At 37.7% G+C, this 15,510-nt stretch overlaps 1 protein-coding gene across 5 annotated transcripts in view; it reads right to left on the bottom strand.

Annotated features, from left to right (window-relative positions):
• PECAM1 (platelet/endothelial cell adhesion molecule 1) overlaps positions 1-7,371 on the bottom strand; it is a 34,353-nt gene extending 26,982 nt beyond the window's left edge. For all 5 annotated transcript variants that reach the window (XM_010578628.1, XM_010578629.1, XM_010578630.1 and 2 more), the window contains exons 1-7: positions 7,161-7,371; positions 6,994-7,020; positions 4,857-5,150; positions 3,597-3,896; positions 3,211-3,510; positions 2,566-2,826; positions 1,277-1,561 (exon numbers count right to left, since the gene is read on the bottom strand). In XM_010578628.1, coding sequence (XP_010576930.1) covers positions 1,277-1,561; positions 2,566-2,826; positions 3,211-3,510; positions 3,597-3,896; positions 4,857-5,150; positions 6,994-7,020; positions 7,161-7,194 — 1,501 coding nt within the window. In that variant the 5' untranslated portion in view covers positions 7,195-7,371. The remainder of the gene's footprint in view (positions 1-1,276; positions 1,562-2,565; positions 2,827-3,210; positions 3,511-3,596; positions 3,897-4,856; positions 5,151-6,993; positions 7,021-7,160) is intronic.
• Positions 7,372-15,510: the final 8,139 nt, after the last annotated feature.

Here is a 15,510-nt window from a genome sequence, read left to right as displayed (position 1 = left end):
GGAAGGCTTCAGTATACCTCCTCAAACAGCTACTCTGTTCTCTACAATTATTTATCTTAGATTTTCAAATTAAATTCAAGGTACAATCCACATCTTGGCTACAGGGTAGCCAAGAAACTTCCTTAAGGCCTATAGAAAAACTTATTGTTAACAAGTAAGTTCTTTGGGCACACAGGGAACCACTTGTGATGGGGACAGAACATACCTAAATCAGTGATAGAATTTTCTTGAGCGAAACGTTTGAAGCACTAGGATCTAAACCAAGAACTGTCATGTGAAACCTCACTACCATCTGCTCTAAGTGCACCAAACAAATGTATAGAAACATGGTACGCTGGTTAAAAAAACCTACCAAAACAAGACGCTCCCTTACATGTGTAATCACAGGGAAAACCACATCCACATGTTTTAAGAGTTATCAGTCCTGACACTGGTCTTACGTGGCCTACTACAGAATTATTATTTGCTTCAGTTTCTCTTCATATCTGCCAATAGCACATTTGCAAACCAAAGCTTTTGCACTTGCATTCCCCTTCTTGGAGTACTGCTAAGATTCCCAGCGTGTTTCAGACATCATGCTTTCTTCTGCGGACTTCCAATTCATCTTCTTTTTAAAGCTTCAACTACCAACTTCCCTCATGGGCAGAGGAATTCTCCCTTTCTGTTTCACACATATTTGTAGATCAAAGGCTTTGCTCATATACAGTAACAGCTAGTTGCTAATAAGGCATAATAATAGCTGATTTTCAGAGCTATTTAGCAACTGCAGCTTCTGGTGTTGAACATATGCTCAGTACCTCTGAAAACTGCAACTAATAACAGAGGTATTTAGAGGGATTATTAAAAGTGTGAGTTTACGTCTTTTACCAGGAATCTAGCTAGCTTGATTATTTTACTGAATAAAATCATAGGCTAACTCCAATATCATTACGTATATATTTAATCCAGTCCTATGAAAATCAAACATGAAGAAAATGGATCTGGCCCTGAAATTTTTAATCATTAATTTTAATAAAAAAGCTTCTATAAGATTTCAAGTCAGATCTGGTTTTAACATTAAAATAAACTCTACTGTAGTTAACTTGATTGGAATTACTATCAGGATTTTTACTTTAGTGACAGATAGTCTGTGATACAGATCTCCAACTATTTTTAATTCAAGAGAGCAAAAATTTGTAAATGTTTCACATCCAATTTGCTTAGTCCATCATTTGCTGCTACAGTTTCAAAAATAAAAATATGACATTAGACAAGAAGAAGAATTAAACAGACTTACCTATTACTGTGACATTTAGAATATTGCTAGTTTTCATACCACTGGAGTGATTATTTCTAGCATCACATTTGTATCCTCTTTTGTCATTTGGTCTAATATTTTCATCCAAGAACGTAGCATATGTGTCATTAATGACTACTTTCTTAACTTCATTATTTCCTTTGTAGAATGTGAATGTTATTGGTGGTGTTCCCATCACTGAGCGACAGATTAACCGTAGAGGCTTCCCTAACACCACCTCCGGTAAACCACTGACAACGGAAAGAGTTGGCTTGGAGACTGGAGCTAAAAGGGAATAAAAGAAAAAAATTGTTGCAAATTACACTGTATAAGGCCGAAAGATACAATATTATTTTATAGAAAACATGTAAATATACAATATTTAGCTACTTTGCACACACATCCTATATTGGGAAGATCTTCCTCATTGATAGAATGGAAGCAGGGGGTGACTTGAACAAAACAAAACCATAGATAAGAGAACATATGTGACTTCTTAGAATAAAATAGCATACAAGGAGAATGTAAAGGAAAACAAAAAAAGGACCAGTGACATAGCTGCAGATCATCCAAACTCCAGAACTAGCTCTGACCCAAGGAGTAAGTCTGTAAAGCAAAAACATATGCAAGTACCACTGCATGTATTACCTGAGATGGATCCTGCAGCACCTACTTGGGAACCTCTGTTTCTGCAGCACAGTGAGTCACAACCCAGTTAATCCCCCTTTACAGACTTGAGAACTGACTGTGCTTGTTCCATGAGAGGGAAGGAAACTAGGGTGTTTATAATTAGTGTGCTGATGAGGGGGTTGTATTGATAGCAAAAAACTTGGCTTTTCTGGAATAGAGCTATCCAGATGACCTCTGGCTCTCACGGTTTTCTGCCTAGAGCATCGGGGGGGGGGGATTCAAGGCAGACACTGACAGAGTTTCAGATCAAACTGATGAGTGAAAGGTTTGCAGAACATTCCCAGCTCCTAAAAATGGTAATGAATGAGAGTTTATTTGGCACCTAGCAGAATCAAGGGAATAGAGGGAAGACATGCTAAATCCCTTCTCCTAGGGCCAGCCCTGGGAAAGTCTGACTTGATTAGATCACGGTAGGCCAAATCCTCTACAGCTAAAGATGACAAGCACATCTCACAGAAACTAATATTGCAAGAACTAATAGACAACCTGCTAGTTCATGGACTAGAAACTGATTCTGTAAACAGATGTGCTTGCTTATAAGTTTACGGTTTTGATTTCCCCCCACCACCATTGGGTTCTAAGCCTCTGTATCAACTCACCATACACGTTTATCCTTACAGGTCTGCTCTCCTTGACTATTCCTCTTACTTCAGCTTTACAGATGTAGGATCCAGTATCATTCACATTGACTCGCATTGTTAAGTTTCTAGAATTTTTCAACCAGATGTCTCCATTTGAATTTTTCCGTAATATAGAGAAGTTAGCTTTCCGAAAACCACTAATGCTGCAACTCAAAGTTAATTCTTTATTTTCATCCAGCTTACTCATTGAAGCAGCCAATATTGGCTTGGGGAATAACTCTGCAAGATAAAAAGAGAACAAATTCATTCAAATTCAGCCTAAAAGGGTATGACTACCCATCTCAAAGTATACAGAATGAAGGGCATACTGAAAGCTTACAATCAGGGAAAAAACCAATCATGTGGTTTTAATGTAATAACATTTTGGGGGAAAACAGAAACTTAGCAATCACTTGAAAACACTTCTCATATGTGTTATTTGAAAGTATTATTTTAGTTGGAAAGTATTGGCAGGCAAAAATCAGAAACCGAAATCTAAATCTAAATAGCCTTTAACTTAGGGAAAATTTACACTTGGATCTGGAGGTTACACTTGGATCTTGAGTTCTACCAAATTTAAATATTAACCCACTGAGTAAAATCTAAGATGCACAGAGGTGTTACCTGACACAACAACATTCAGTTTGGTGGTTTTAGATGTTCTCCCTTGCTCCACCTTACACAGGTATTCACCACTGTCCTCTAGAGTAGCTACTGCCGAGTATTTCAAAAGTTTCTCATCTCGTACACTGTACTCGTGTACGTACTTGTACACAGTACTGTTCAGTATTGTTCTGTTTTTCTGGAGTATGATTTCAATGTCATGCATTCGGGCTACCACAGTTGAGCATTCAAACTGTATTCTGTCTCCTTCTGTAATATTACTTGAGGGCTTGGCATTCAGAGTGGGCTTTATAAATGGTTCTGCAAAAGAATACATATAAACTCAGGACCCAACTTTTTAATTATAGCAAGCAAAGAAATGCAAAAAGAAAATCTAAGCAACTTACCCCTGACTGTAACAAGTGTTTTGTTGCTGTATTCTGAGCTTTCAAATTCGAGTTTTACGTTTCTCTTACCAAAGCAATCAAATTGTAAAATATTATCTCCCTCTTCAACAGAAAATTCCACTACAGAAAAATTTTTGTATGGTTCAAATACAAGTTTTTCTTTAGGTGTTGAATTCATCTTTGTCTTCCGGAAAACGAAATATAAAGGAGGTACTTCTTCTGGCAGCTCACAACGCAATTTCACAACTTCACCCTCTAAAACTTCTTTTTTCTCAGCAGTCAGGATTGGCTTGGTCATTCCTTAGAACAGAAAACAAAAAAAGAACTAGAACATTGCATAATCCTGAAATAAACAATATATCTGATAACCATGGCAGTGATTTATGCTAATGAACAGATGCAAATAATTTGCAAGAACTGAGCTTTTGAAGACAGTTCCTTTGATGTGTGGGTGCATGCCAAGGCAACTTCAGAAGAACAAAATGTCCCCCGAGAGGGCAATACAATCTTGATGCAATGTGTGAAGTATGAAACTTGCTCTTTTGAAGGTAAGACCACTTACTCCTCAGGGTTTCCTATCGCTACTCAGAAACGAGCAAGCGAAGAAACTAAATGCCATCCCAACTTCTGTACCTAGAGGTGCAGGCCTCTGAAGAAAAATTACAGGCCCTACACAACCATGTAACTATTTAATGCTGAACAAATTCTTTCCAAGTTGCTTTTCCAAGGGGAAAAACGTCACTTGCAGTCAAGAACACATGGCTAGAAAGGATATAGATGGAGGTGGCCCCTGGTCTCCTAAGAGATGAAAGAACAAGACTGATATAACATTGTCTACAAAAGCAGTCCACAGTTGATACTAGCTTTGGCAACTGCTGTCACAAGGTGAGAATCTCTATACATTATTTCCAGCTTTTCTAGTAATCTACCCAACCCCCATCATGTTTATGATCTATAGGCACAAGCTTTCACAAATAATACTTTCTCTAGTCTAGAGAACAGAGGCTCAGGACAGAGGGGAAGGAGGCACAGATTGCATTCCTGACTAGCACTGCTCTGCCATATAGCCTTGGGATCATGATTTCATTTCTGTGCCTTAACATGAAGATTTAGTACTAAACTCTTGTGAAGTACTGTGATGTCTATGGATAAAAAACACTTTGCAAGATATCCTATTTAGCACTGACTATTATTACTTCCCCTGAAAGGTTGTTCTCTTTTTGTATCTTAGAAAACTGCCATGTTTGAAGGAATACTCACCTGTTACCCAAACGTGTAAGGAGTTACTAGATTTTGTCTTTCCACCTGCTTCCACAGTACATTCATACTCTCCTGTATCTGAAGATCTAGCCATAGGTATTTCATACTGTGCATCTCCTTTGTTTGATACAGTCATGAACACAAGCTTGCCATCCTTAAAAATTGTAAAATTATGCTTCAGCTGGAAATCGGTACTTTTGCTAATATCAGCACGACAGACAATTGACATAGGAGCTCCATTCTTTACTTTGACAGATGGTTGAACCTTGATTTCAACTGTGTTGAAAGTAAAAACTTGACAGAAAAAATAAAAAAAGGAGTTATATTTACTTTCAATTAGTCCAACATAATACTATTATCTCAAGCTGCTACATTTTAATCACAAAAATTAATTAATTGTACCCTAGTATCAAGTGTTATAATTTTTGTGGTCAGATCTCACAGATATTGACAGTGGTAGCAGCTTTAGCTTCCATGGCACAGATATAATAGAGGCAACTACTGATTGTCACAGCACACACTGCCCATCTGCTCAGTCTTTGCCTTGAGGGACTGAAAGAATCATTGATTTGCCCATGCTCATGGCCAAATCTACTAAATTCCCTAGAAGACACAGAGGACACTGGAACAGGTTTGCAGCTACTTCTTGGTTTTCTTTATTTCTCCTGGCTTGTTATCTTCAACTGTAATTGGCAGGAGATCTGAGAGGTGAACAAAATTTTGTCTGAATAAACTGACAAATGACAGTAAATCCCTGCTTAGAGTTGTATTAAACCCCAAGCCAATTCATCCCCAATTAGCAGAAATCCCTGGAATTACCCCAGTATTTTTTATCTGAAATTAAGGCTAGAGTTATGTCATTCGCAAATTCCACTTTAAACGTGTAACTCACAAGCTTGGGATAATCTTAAATCTCTAGTTTAGGATAACTAGAGCATAACAGAAGATATTTGGGTTCAAGTTCTGCAAGCAAACATGTACATGCCTAACTACACTGTTGGCAGTCCAGCAATCATACTCTCAAGACTTCTTAGCAATCATACCCTGATTAATTCAAATACAGAATCATATGCAGATGCAATGCTTTCAATTAATTTAGAACTTAGATATGTTTAGACCCTGAAAAGATATACTGAATACAATACATCTATTTAAAAAAATTAAAAATTGATAAGCACTTTAAGAAATAAATTTTATAATAGCATTAATATATATATATAGTGCTTCTGTGTTTATAACCACAGCAATGATAAATAACTTGTAGCTTAAAATTCTGTAATTATTAGAATGCTGGTATAATACATATTTTTATTCAAGCAGCTAGATGAACAAGTATAGAGAAAGATTTATGAGTTCACTCACTTTCCCTTCCATTAGAACTTACAGCTTTTGGTTATGTCCATTTTGTACAGAATTTGTATTAGAAATTTGCCACTAGAACGGGAAAACTTCCCTGCATCTAAAGAAGTCCATTGCCATGTACATTTACCAGCTGTTTATAAATTGTCCTTGCCAGAGAGAGTTTTGGGCATAAATCCAATGCAAAAATTGTAAACCTTTTTGCATGTGAATAAACTGTATGACAACAAGAAGCAAACATTTCTCCCTAGTGATGGAAAAAAAAAGAAGTATGCAGAGTGTATGTGCTGGAAGTCAGCAAGATAACGTAAAAAGTAAACACATTGCTTTCAGAACACAAGTTCTGTACTCTGATCAGACATGACCTTTTCTTTTGCAAGAAAAAGAGCAAAAGACAGTGCCCTTAACTTATATTCTATAATTTTATCCCACCTCCTTGCTTGTGGGCATGAGAAGGTTTTTTTAAAGACTAAAACAAAATGCTGGTAATTAAATTTGCTCTCCCATCTCTTCTCTTGTATGCCTCAGTAAAGCAAATTACTCTAGGAAAGATTTCACCAAAACATTTATTAAAGCATGAGAAGCACATCTTTCATTTAAACACTACACCAAGAAACACTACCAAGTAATACTTTTTTTTTTACACGGCCGAATTTCGTACTGAGCTATAGTACAGCAAATCCAGATAAACTCTGTTATGGATGCACACCAACAGCTGAGGAATTAGTTAAATTACTTATTTTAAATTTGTATGTGAAAAAACCCTTTCATTACCTACCTCTCTCCTGAGTGTAAAGTTCTGAACCTGGAAAAAAATTAAAAGAAATGTTATTTTCAAAGCTTACAGATTGACAGACAGTAACGGGAAACAGTAAAAATCCCCAACAAACCCCAAACAAACCAGAAACACATGTACCCACCCAGATGTTTAGTTATCAAACTTACACTGCAAGAAAAACACCAGAAGAGCAAGATACATCTCGTTCCTGAAGAACAGACACTTAATTCAAAAATAAAACAATATTCATCATCAGAGGTGATGCCGCCAGGTACAAAATTCTGCTGTTGTTTTATGGAAACAGATAAAATTTTGCCATTAAAATTTGTAAGTTTTCCCAGGTCTTCAACAGAAGCTGGCTAGATCAAGTAATCGTTCCCATTACTGGAAACTGGAAATGGCAAACAATGAGAATCTATCTGCTGCTCACAGGCAGATTACTGTTCAGGAAGTGACTGGACTTTTCCTGAGGGCGCCACCAAATGCATTTGCTTTGTTTAATTTCTTAAGGTGTATTAAAAAAACAAGAAGTTCCAATGACATTTATCCTGCAGTTCCTGTCAATACGGGTATTTTTAAGTCACGATTAACCATTTACAAACAAAAATTACCTTCGTTATTTGACCTCAGCAGATCCTTGAGCAAATATTTCCCTTCATCCTGACATGGAGAATTCTTTCAGAGAATACACATACAGAATTACTCATTCTTCCCTTTTACCTCCATTTCTAGGTCTCTCATCTTTGCTGTGGCAAAGAACAGCTTTACTGTAGGGTGCACAATAAATCCAAAGTATCTCAGAAACCATAGCTACTGTTGTGTTAGACTACAATATTGACAGGCAGATCTCTCATACTACTATCATATATCAAAAACATGGAACTGCACAAGATTTTATTTTTTGAAGTTAGGACAGTCCACAACATACACAATCATAAAACTTAAGCCCCATAAGAAAAGAACAGGTTGGAGTTTCATTTCTCAGGAGAAATCTGAAGCAGCACTGGCACAATCTGAAATACACTGAAGCAAGAGTTAAATCTGCTAGTAGCTTGACACTGCTTGAATTCAGGCATCCCTGAGAGATCTGCTGACCTCTTCTGCATTGTTTAATTTTTTGCAATGGTATAAGTAGCCTGACAGTATGACAGCCAACCTGAAATCAGGGATGATTAATTCTGCATCCAAAACACTGAAAGCAGAAATTGAGCAAATGTGATCAGAGGAGGAAGAAAAGTTGCAAAACATTCTACTTCAGCATTTTGCCCTCAATTTCCACTGGTATAATAAATGTCCCTGAGATACAGTAAGGAACCGATGTAAAATTCAGAACACTTGAATTACTCAACTTCCTTTCATGAAATGGAGGGGGGTTTCTGATTATGGATGAAAGCCTAAAGAAAGTAAAAAGCCTAAAGAAAGCCTAAACACAAGCAAATCAGTAGCCATCAGCTTTGATTAGATGGAATAGTTCTGAAGGAGACTAGCTGTGAAGAAAGTAAAATGCAATCATTATCCATAATCTCATTACCATGACCAGTTTCTTGATATTCAAATGGGGAGAGGATGGCAGAGATGGGCAGAACAAGGAAAGCAAGAGGACTACAGAGATACTGTCCTGTCCCCATCTCTCCTCTTCTACTTTTCTTATTTTCATTTTTTTGTATGAATGTGCTTTTAAACTTAACTAACCTGGCAATGCAGCAGTGGCAGATTTAAGCACCAATTTCATTTTTCCAGAAAAAATTTACACTGTAACTTTTAGGAATTCAATGTTCAGTACCTTTCAGTTGTTCACGGTATTCCTTTCTTGGTTTATCAGTCCACTTTTAAGTCAGACTTAAGTCATTCCACTTGAGCCTTAAGTCAGTCTATAGGCTTGATAAAGTGAGTTGAAATCACGCCCTTCAAAAAGTGTTTCTCAAGTTGTGGGTCCCACAGCTCCCTAAGCAGTGATTTAGTTATTATTGAAAATCAAGTGCTCAACTCTTAATCCCTTAGGTTCTTTCCTTTGTAGACAGAGTCAATGCTTTCCTTTACTTCCAGCGACATTTTCCAGGCTTGTTAAAACACTGCTTAAAACAATACTAAATACATTCACAAAAGCCTATAAATGAGACATACAGTTCTCATAAGCTTCACTGTTTATATGAAACCCCCTTTTTTTTTCTCCTGGGGTCAATGAAAACTGTATTTTTTTCCCCCAAAACAATAGTTTAAAGCCATAAATGTACTTTAATGCTTGTATTACACACATAAGCATGGTATTTTGCAAAAGGAAACAGGAGGGAAACACTCTTCTGTTTAACAATGTATCGGCAATATGAACAAGCATCTACCTAGCTGTTTTGCAGGGAGGGAGTACAGAATGGCACAATAGTCATGTCAATTAATGACTAAGAAGTAAGCTGGTTGACTAGCAATAGCATTTGTTCTGCTTAATCCAGTCTGTTTGAAATACACCACCAACAAAAGACTGATGGTTTGGCTAGTTGCCAACAATGGTCTCCAGAGCCAGGTAAAGGAAAAGAGGAGGACACATGGCAGGTGGAGAACAAAGGTAGATCAACTTTTGCTATTGATAATAAAAAATAGGAAGGAAGGAGATTTCCCCCTTCCCCCTTTCCCCATAAAAGAATTCAGCAGGACCTACAAAGCTCAGCAAAACCACACCAGTCTTTCCCACGGGGGGCAAAGGCTCTCCTCTTAGCCATAGCAAGGAAAGGAGAAAGTGAATGTGGGCCAATATCCTTCAGAGTGAGCCAATATGGTTGAGTTCAGAATCAGGCTAGTTTCATATGGAGGAGGAAAGGCCAGCTTTTAGGATGAACTAGGTCAGGAGTAAGGTTTAATGGTGCCAAAACCTGAGGCTGTTGTGAGATGTCACTCCCAAGTGAAGTATGTTCCATAAGATCTCACAGGCTGATTAGACTGTCATATTCTTGATAAGTCCTCAACATTGCCCTGGAGAGGAAAATCTAACTGATATTGACCAAAATCCAAGAAATTTAACTGCAGGAATTTAAGCCAAACTATCATGAAAATTGGGAGAAAAGCATTTCAAATGCAAAAGAATGGCTTGAGACCATCTTCCATTGTTAAACCAGAAATCAGATTGACTTAAAGAATTTAAACTTAAAAGTACCTGTGTCAGTAATACAGCTGCATATTTCCCTAACAGGCTTCTTACTGTAATCTCTCAAGATAATGTTTTACATAATAATTATGTAATAATACGCAAGATCAAAGTTATTCTAATATACATCATATAAAGAACTCTATTCAGTCCCTATTATATTTGTGGGAAAAGTAGGATTGACCTCAAAATTGCAACACACCTTCTGAACCAGACAGAATAGTCATTATAATATCCGATGCAATGCCCTTTGAAAGCTACGGGAATCATTGCATTTAATCTACTGCCCAATGAATTGGATCCTTAAACATTAAAGCTGTGCTCATCTAGGAATTCATGATCCCTGTTTCTGTTGGCTGGGTCCCCTGCTACTTGTTTACATACGACATTTCCTAACAACCATCAGCTCTGTCATCTGAACAGAGCTTTGCCTAAAATCAGAGGCAAAGCCTGTTTTCCTAACCAAGGGCAAAATGCTGAATAAGATTTTCAAATTTTTCCCTCTGCAATTACAATGTTTTCAGCCAGTCCCTTATGACAGGAAAGGAAACTAGGAGTTCACACCACATTTCAGCTATTTTCATTGGCTCTCCATCTGGCTAGCATGACAGTAAAGAGCACACCGCAGTGCCGGTCTTTAGGACTGACATCTTACTTCCTCACAGACCAGACGCTGATCCCAGCAAATCTTCTGGGGCCCCTAAACTTTGTCTCCTGGTCTCAAATGCCCATTCCTGATGGGAGTTTCACTTTCTTCAGAAAAGATAAGTGTCTACATGTGTTGCCTTCAAGTTCTATCTCACTGATTTACTGACAAATTATTTATCTTAACATAATATTCTGGGGTCATCAAATCTTGTCCCTGATAATGGAGGCTCCACATAATTTCTTGTATAAATTCACTGATTTTAAAAACAGTTAATTGCTATAGAAATGTATCTACAAATGTCTGGGATTGTCTACATTTTATTTAAAAATTTATAAAAATCCAGAGATCTGTGTCCATCTATACTGAAGTCAACACAAGCTTTCCAGTAACTAAATCAAAAATAGAAAAGCAGTTCTGATTTCTAATCCCCCAATCCCTGATTCATATAATCATTTAATCATTTTGGTTCCTTACGACTGTGAACTATTTTGCTTAATTATCACTTCCTGTTTCAGTATACTCATAGATAACAGAATTATAACAAATGTTGCTGTTTTCACAAGTCTAGACAAATCCCTGGTGAACCGTGAACAAACTGAGTTTTTTCTACATATATTTTTGGGGTATATTGTCTTCCCTTGAATGTGGGGCATTTGCATTATTTGTCTTTATTTTAAAAGGGTCTCTTTATACCTCTCTAGAGAAGAATAAAAAAACAATTTTATCCCTGGATTTGACTATTTGCAAAGAACATTAAAGAAATGAACATATTTTTTTTCGGAAGTTCTACAATCTACAGAAACTCCAGATTGCCGGAAGTTTGTGCTTCTCAGAATAAATTGCATTTAACAATGGCACCCTCTACTGGGAGATGACCACTACAGCGAAGCACACTGTAGTTCCCTCACTCCTCTCTTTCACGATCAAACCTATGATTACTGATATCCAACACCTCCTCCAAATGGCAATATAAATCAGATCTCGAAAAGTTCCTGATTAGGAAGCTGATAACGAGAGAATATCACTGAGGCTTTCACACTGAAATTTTTCTTTTGAATACAACAGGAGCTAATTATTACTATTTGGCTTTACGCTTCCTTGCCAATATGGTGCAACATTGAAAAGAAAACTAGGAATCGAAAGTCTTGACTTGTATTTCATGTAGCACACACTTCTATGTACCTTAGAAATTCATTCAGACAAAACGAGAGAAATTCCTTCTTTCAGAGGTGTGAAATCTATTTGTTGGTTTACATTATGATCATGGTCTCTGATACCACCTCTCAAACTTTCTCTGTTCCAGTAGTGTGCATAAGTGACTGATTCTACACCTTGGGGACGTTTTTAACTGCTGTCTTCTACCAGGTTAACAAGTTCCTCAGTTTAGTTACAGACATCACAGACTGTGTCACTATCACACAGCGTGCTTATCTGGAAACATACCAGAATTTGCACTTGTTTTGCTTAACGTCCAGTATTTCTGGATGCAGTAGAAAAACAGCCTCAAGCTCTGCAATAATATTCATCATAGAGTATGGACAGTGCCAGAGAAAAGGTCACAACCTTCTGGCTGGAGAGGGAACTAATTCTGGAAACATTTTTCCTTCTCTGCACATTCCCATGTTTTTTTTATTGCTTGGTGATTCTCCAAGGATTATACCACATCAGTTTCATAAGTAAAATTCAGTTGGTAATCACTCTACAAGCTGATCCAAGTTGACAGAAAATCTTTCAGCAGACTTTATACAAACCAAGAGGAAGAATTTATCTGCTTCCTGATCTGCAGCAGGTGTCCACAAACAGCCATTGCTGCTACTCATATAACTTCTGGTTAGGATGCACAAAGATGCAGATACCCCTCAGAGTTTGGATACACGAACACAAGTTTGGAAAGGGCTGAAAAACAAACATAGTCCTGACAGATGTATGGTTTTTTTCAACACTTTTTTTCATTCAGTATGTTAAGTATTCAAAGTAAAAAAAAAGACCTTAATTTTTATCAGAGGTTAAGAAGCAGAAAAAAGTTAAAATTACCTCTATGAGTTTGTAAAGAGGCTGACTAAGTACTCTGTATTTTTCAACCTATAGTATTCTTATAGCAAATCCTGAACACATTCGTCTGGAACACTTTTCAGACAGTGATGTCAGAATTTATCCCAAGAGAAATGCATTACTAACTCCGGTTTTTGGTGTCTCATGAGAAGTTTTTTCTTTCTTTTTCCTTTTTTTTTTGGGGGGGGGGGGGGGGGGGGGGTCCAAGCAAGGCAAAACCATTTTAACATATTTCATCTTTGGGGTATTTGGGAGCTGCTAGATTAATCAAATTGGGTACGCAAAAGTTCCTTTCACCTGCTGACATGTTCCTTGCAAATTGCAGTTCATTGAAAACCATTCACTACATTAAAATTCTCACCAGAACCTGAGGATCACTGCAAGAAATTTAAAGATATCTTAACTATGCATATAGAAAAGATCCTTTCCTCTTCTACTTTTACGTGTCCTCTAGTAGTAGCTAAAGACCAAGTAGTTAAAATAAACAGCAGACTTGCCACCACAGCCATTTTGAGTAGGAGTGTAAAATTTGGTATTCTGTGATGATCTAGCTATATCAGTAAAACCCTTTTGCAGACAAAACAGAACTGTTTAATTTAATTCATCACCAGACATAACTGTCAGTATATGGTGATTTCTAGCAAACCTTCTGCAGACTTCTACTGTAGCAGACGCTCTTCCAGAATGGAGGACCTCTCAGGATGAGAAACTGGGACTGGGAAAAACTTCAGTAATTCTGCTGAAACATGCAAATTTCCCTGGAAGCTTGTGATAGGACAGATACAGTGTGAAGCCTTCACAGCCTTACTACAGAATGCTATCTCACACTGTTTTCATTCTCAAGTCAAAGAATTGACCTTGTGAGTGAAAGCTTAGTTTGGCTTTTGTTCTTGTCCACCTGCTTGCTTGAAGCAGAATATTGTCACAGCACAATCATCTCCCTTTCAGGCTTTTTAACTTACTTGTTTTGCCTGGGTCATTTCTGTTCATTACTCTTTGCTAAATTTATTCATTTCTTCTTACATGTACAACCACATTAACTCCAGGCAGGAAATTTGTAAATCTAATAAAAAGGGAACTCCAAGCTTGCACAATATCTTACTGATGCTGTAACACTCTACATATACATGCTGAACAAATCAACATCATATTATTCCAAAGTCAATGGCCAACTCTGCCAGAAAAACAATCAACATGGAAGTAAACTTCATTTACTGCTATCCAGGACACTTTTTAAGAGACTAATGAGCTAGTTAGCATTCGAAGTTAAAGTCAATATTCAAACCCTCACAGAAATGTAATGCCAAGGGCTAATTTTGTCTTTTTTCCCTGTTTCATATGGACAATATGGATGCTGTTCTCCTTGCTGAAGGGCAAAATAAAACAGTAACATTTTGTCTCAGAGTAATACTACAGGATTTAATGAAGCTCATTCTCTTAATTTTGGGACACTTCCAGTGCATGTTGTAGAAAAATACTGCCTTAAAGCCTTTTACAAAGCTGCCATAAAGATGCTATCCACCTTCAGATCTGTTGAATACTCATCACAATTATATCCACATAAACCAGCAGAAATTAAAAGCATTATTTCAAGAGCAGTGTTTGAGAATAATAATGCATTATTGGCACGCACAGCTCCCATGAGTACACACAGTCTGTTAGATTATACTTTAACAAAATTCCAGTATATCCAGCCCTTCCTTGCCCTATAGGACTGAGTAGTCAAGTAATTTTTTCTAGAAGCTTCTTTATATCAACCTAACTTAATAATTTACATTATGGACTTCATCTGAAGTCTCATTTTCTAACCAGTACACATTATTACTCCCCTAGTGGTTACCTAGCAATTTCAGTCTGGATTTCATACAAACTTTGTCAGTAAGCCTCAGCTACCAAATCCTTTCGTAACAGTTCAAAAATCTTTATACATAGGAAGTGTCTCTATCAATGCTCTGCAAAGCAATTATAAAAGTTGAACAGATATTTGAGCAGATGAAACAGCTAGGCCCAAGTATTGGACAGTTAAATGAAATGCACTTCTTCCTCATAATCATACACATATAATTGAGATGGATGGGACGTGTCAAAGAAAACATATTCCCTCCTATTTCAGACCCTAAACTCCAATTTCAAGGAAAACAAAACAAACAAAACCAAACCCAAAACAAACACTGAGGACACAGATGCACTGAACTACATGACCTCCACCCAAGGGAAGAGAGAGCGCAGGGTTGCTCGGCAGAGTCCAAACCAGCCAAAAAAAGCACAAGCTCTTCTGGAAGAGCTCTCCTTACTTCCTAGATAGAGACCAGCGCTTTGAACAAGCACTTGTTCTTCCCTAGATACCCAGGCCACGCATCCTGAGGGAACCAAGCCAGCTCTCTGCACGCATGCCATTTAGAGCTGCTGTACACGAGAGATCCTGGTGGCAGCCAAACTGTTCTTTTTTAAAAGGCACAGATAAATTCACAGCTCGCAATAACTATTCGCCATCACCCACACCCAAAATGAATCGGCTTCTCGCAAAAAGAAAAGCGTTCGCTTCCCCGTGACCAACATCAGCCAGCCCCTCAGTGGCTTTACAGAGCAGGAGGAGTGAAGAGACCGCGTACTCTCCACAGGCCGCCGCCGGCTGTGTCTGAGGGAGGCCGCTGCCCGCCGAGCCCCCCCCCCTCCCACA

The sequence above is a fragment of the Haliaeetus leucocephalus genome, unplaced genomic scaffold, assembly GCF_000737465.1.
Source record: "Haliaeetus leucocephalus isolate CR32 unplaced genomic scaffold, Haliaeetus_leucocephalus-4.0 Scaffold646, whole genome shotgun sequence".
In the NCBI taxonomy this organism is placed as follows: Eukaryota; Metazoa; Chordata; class Aves; order Accipitriformes; family Accipitridae; genus Haliaeetus; species Haliaeetus leucocephalus.
Note: the sequence above shows the minus strand (reverse complement) of the source record. Positions and strands in the feature narration are given on the sequence as shown.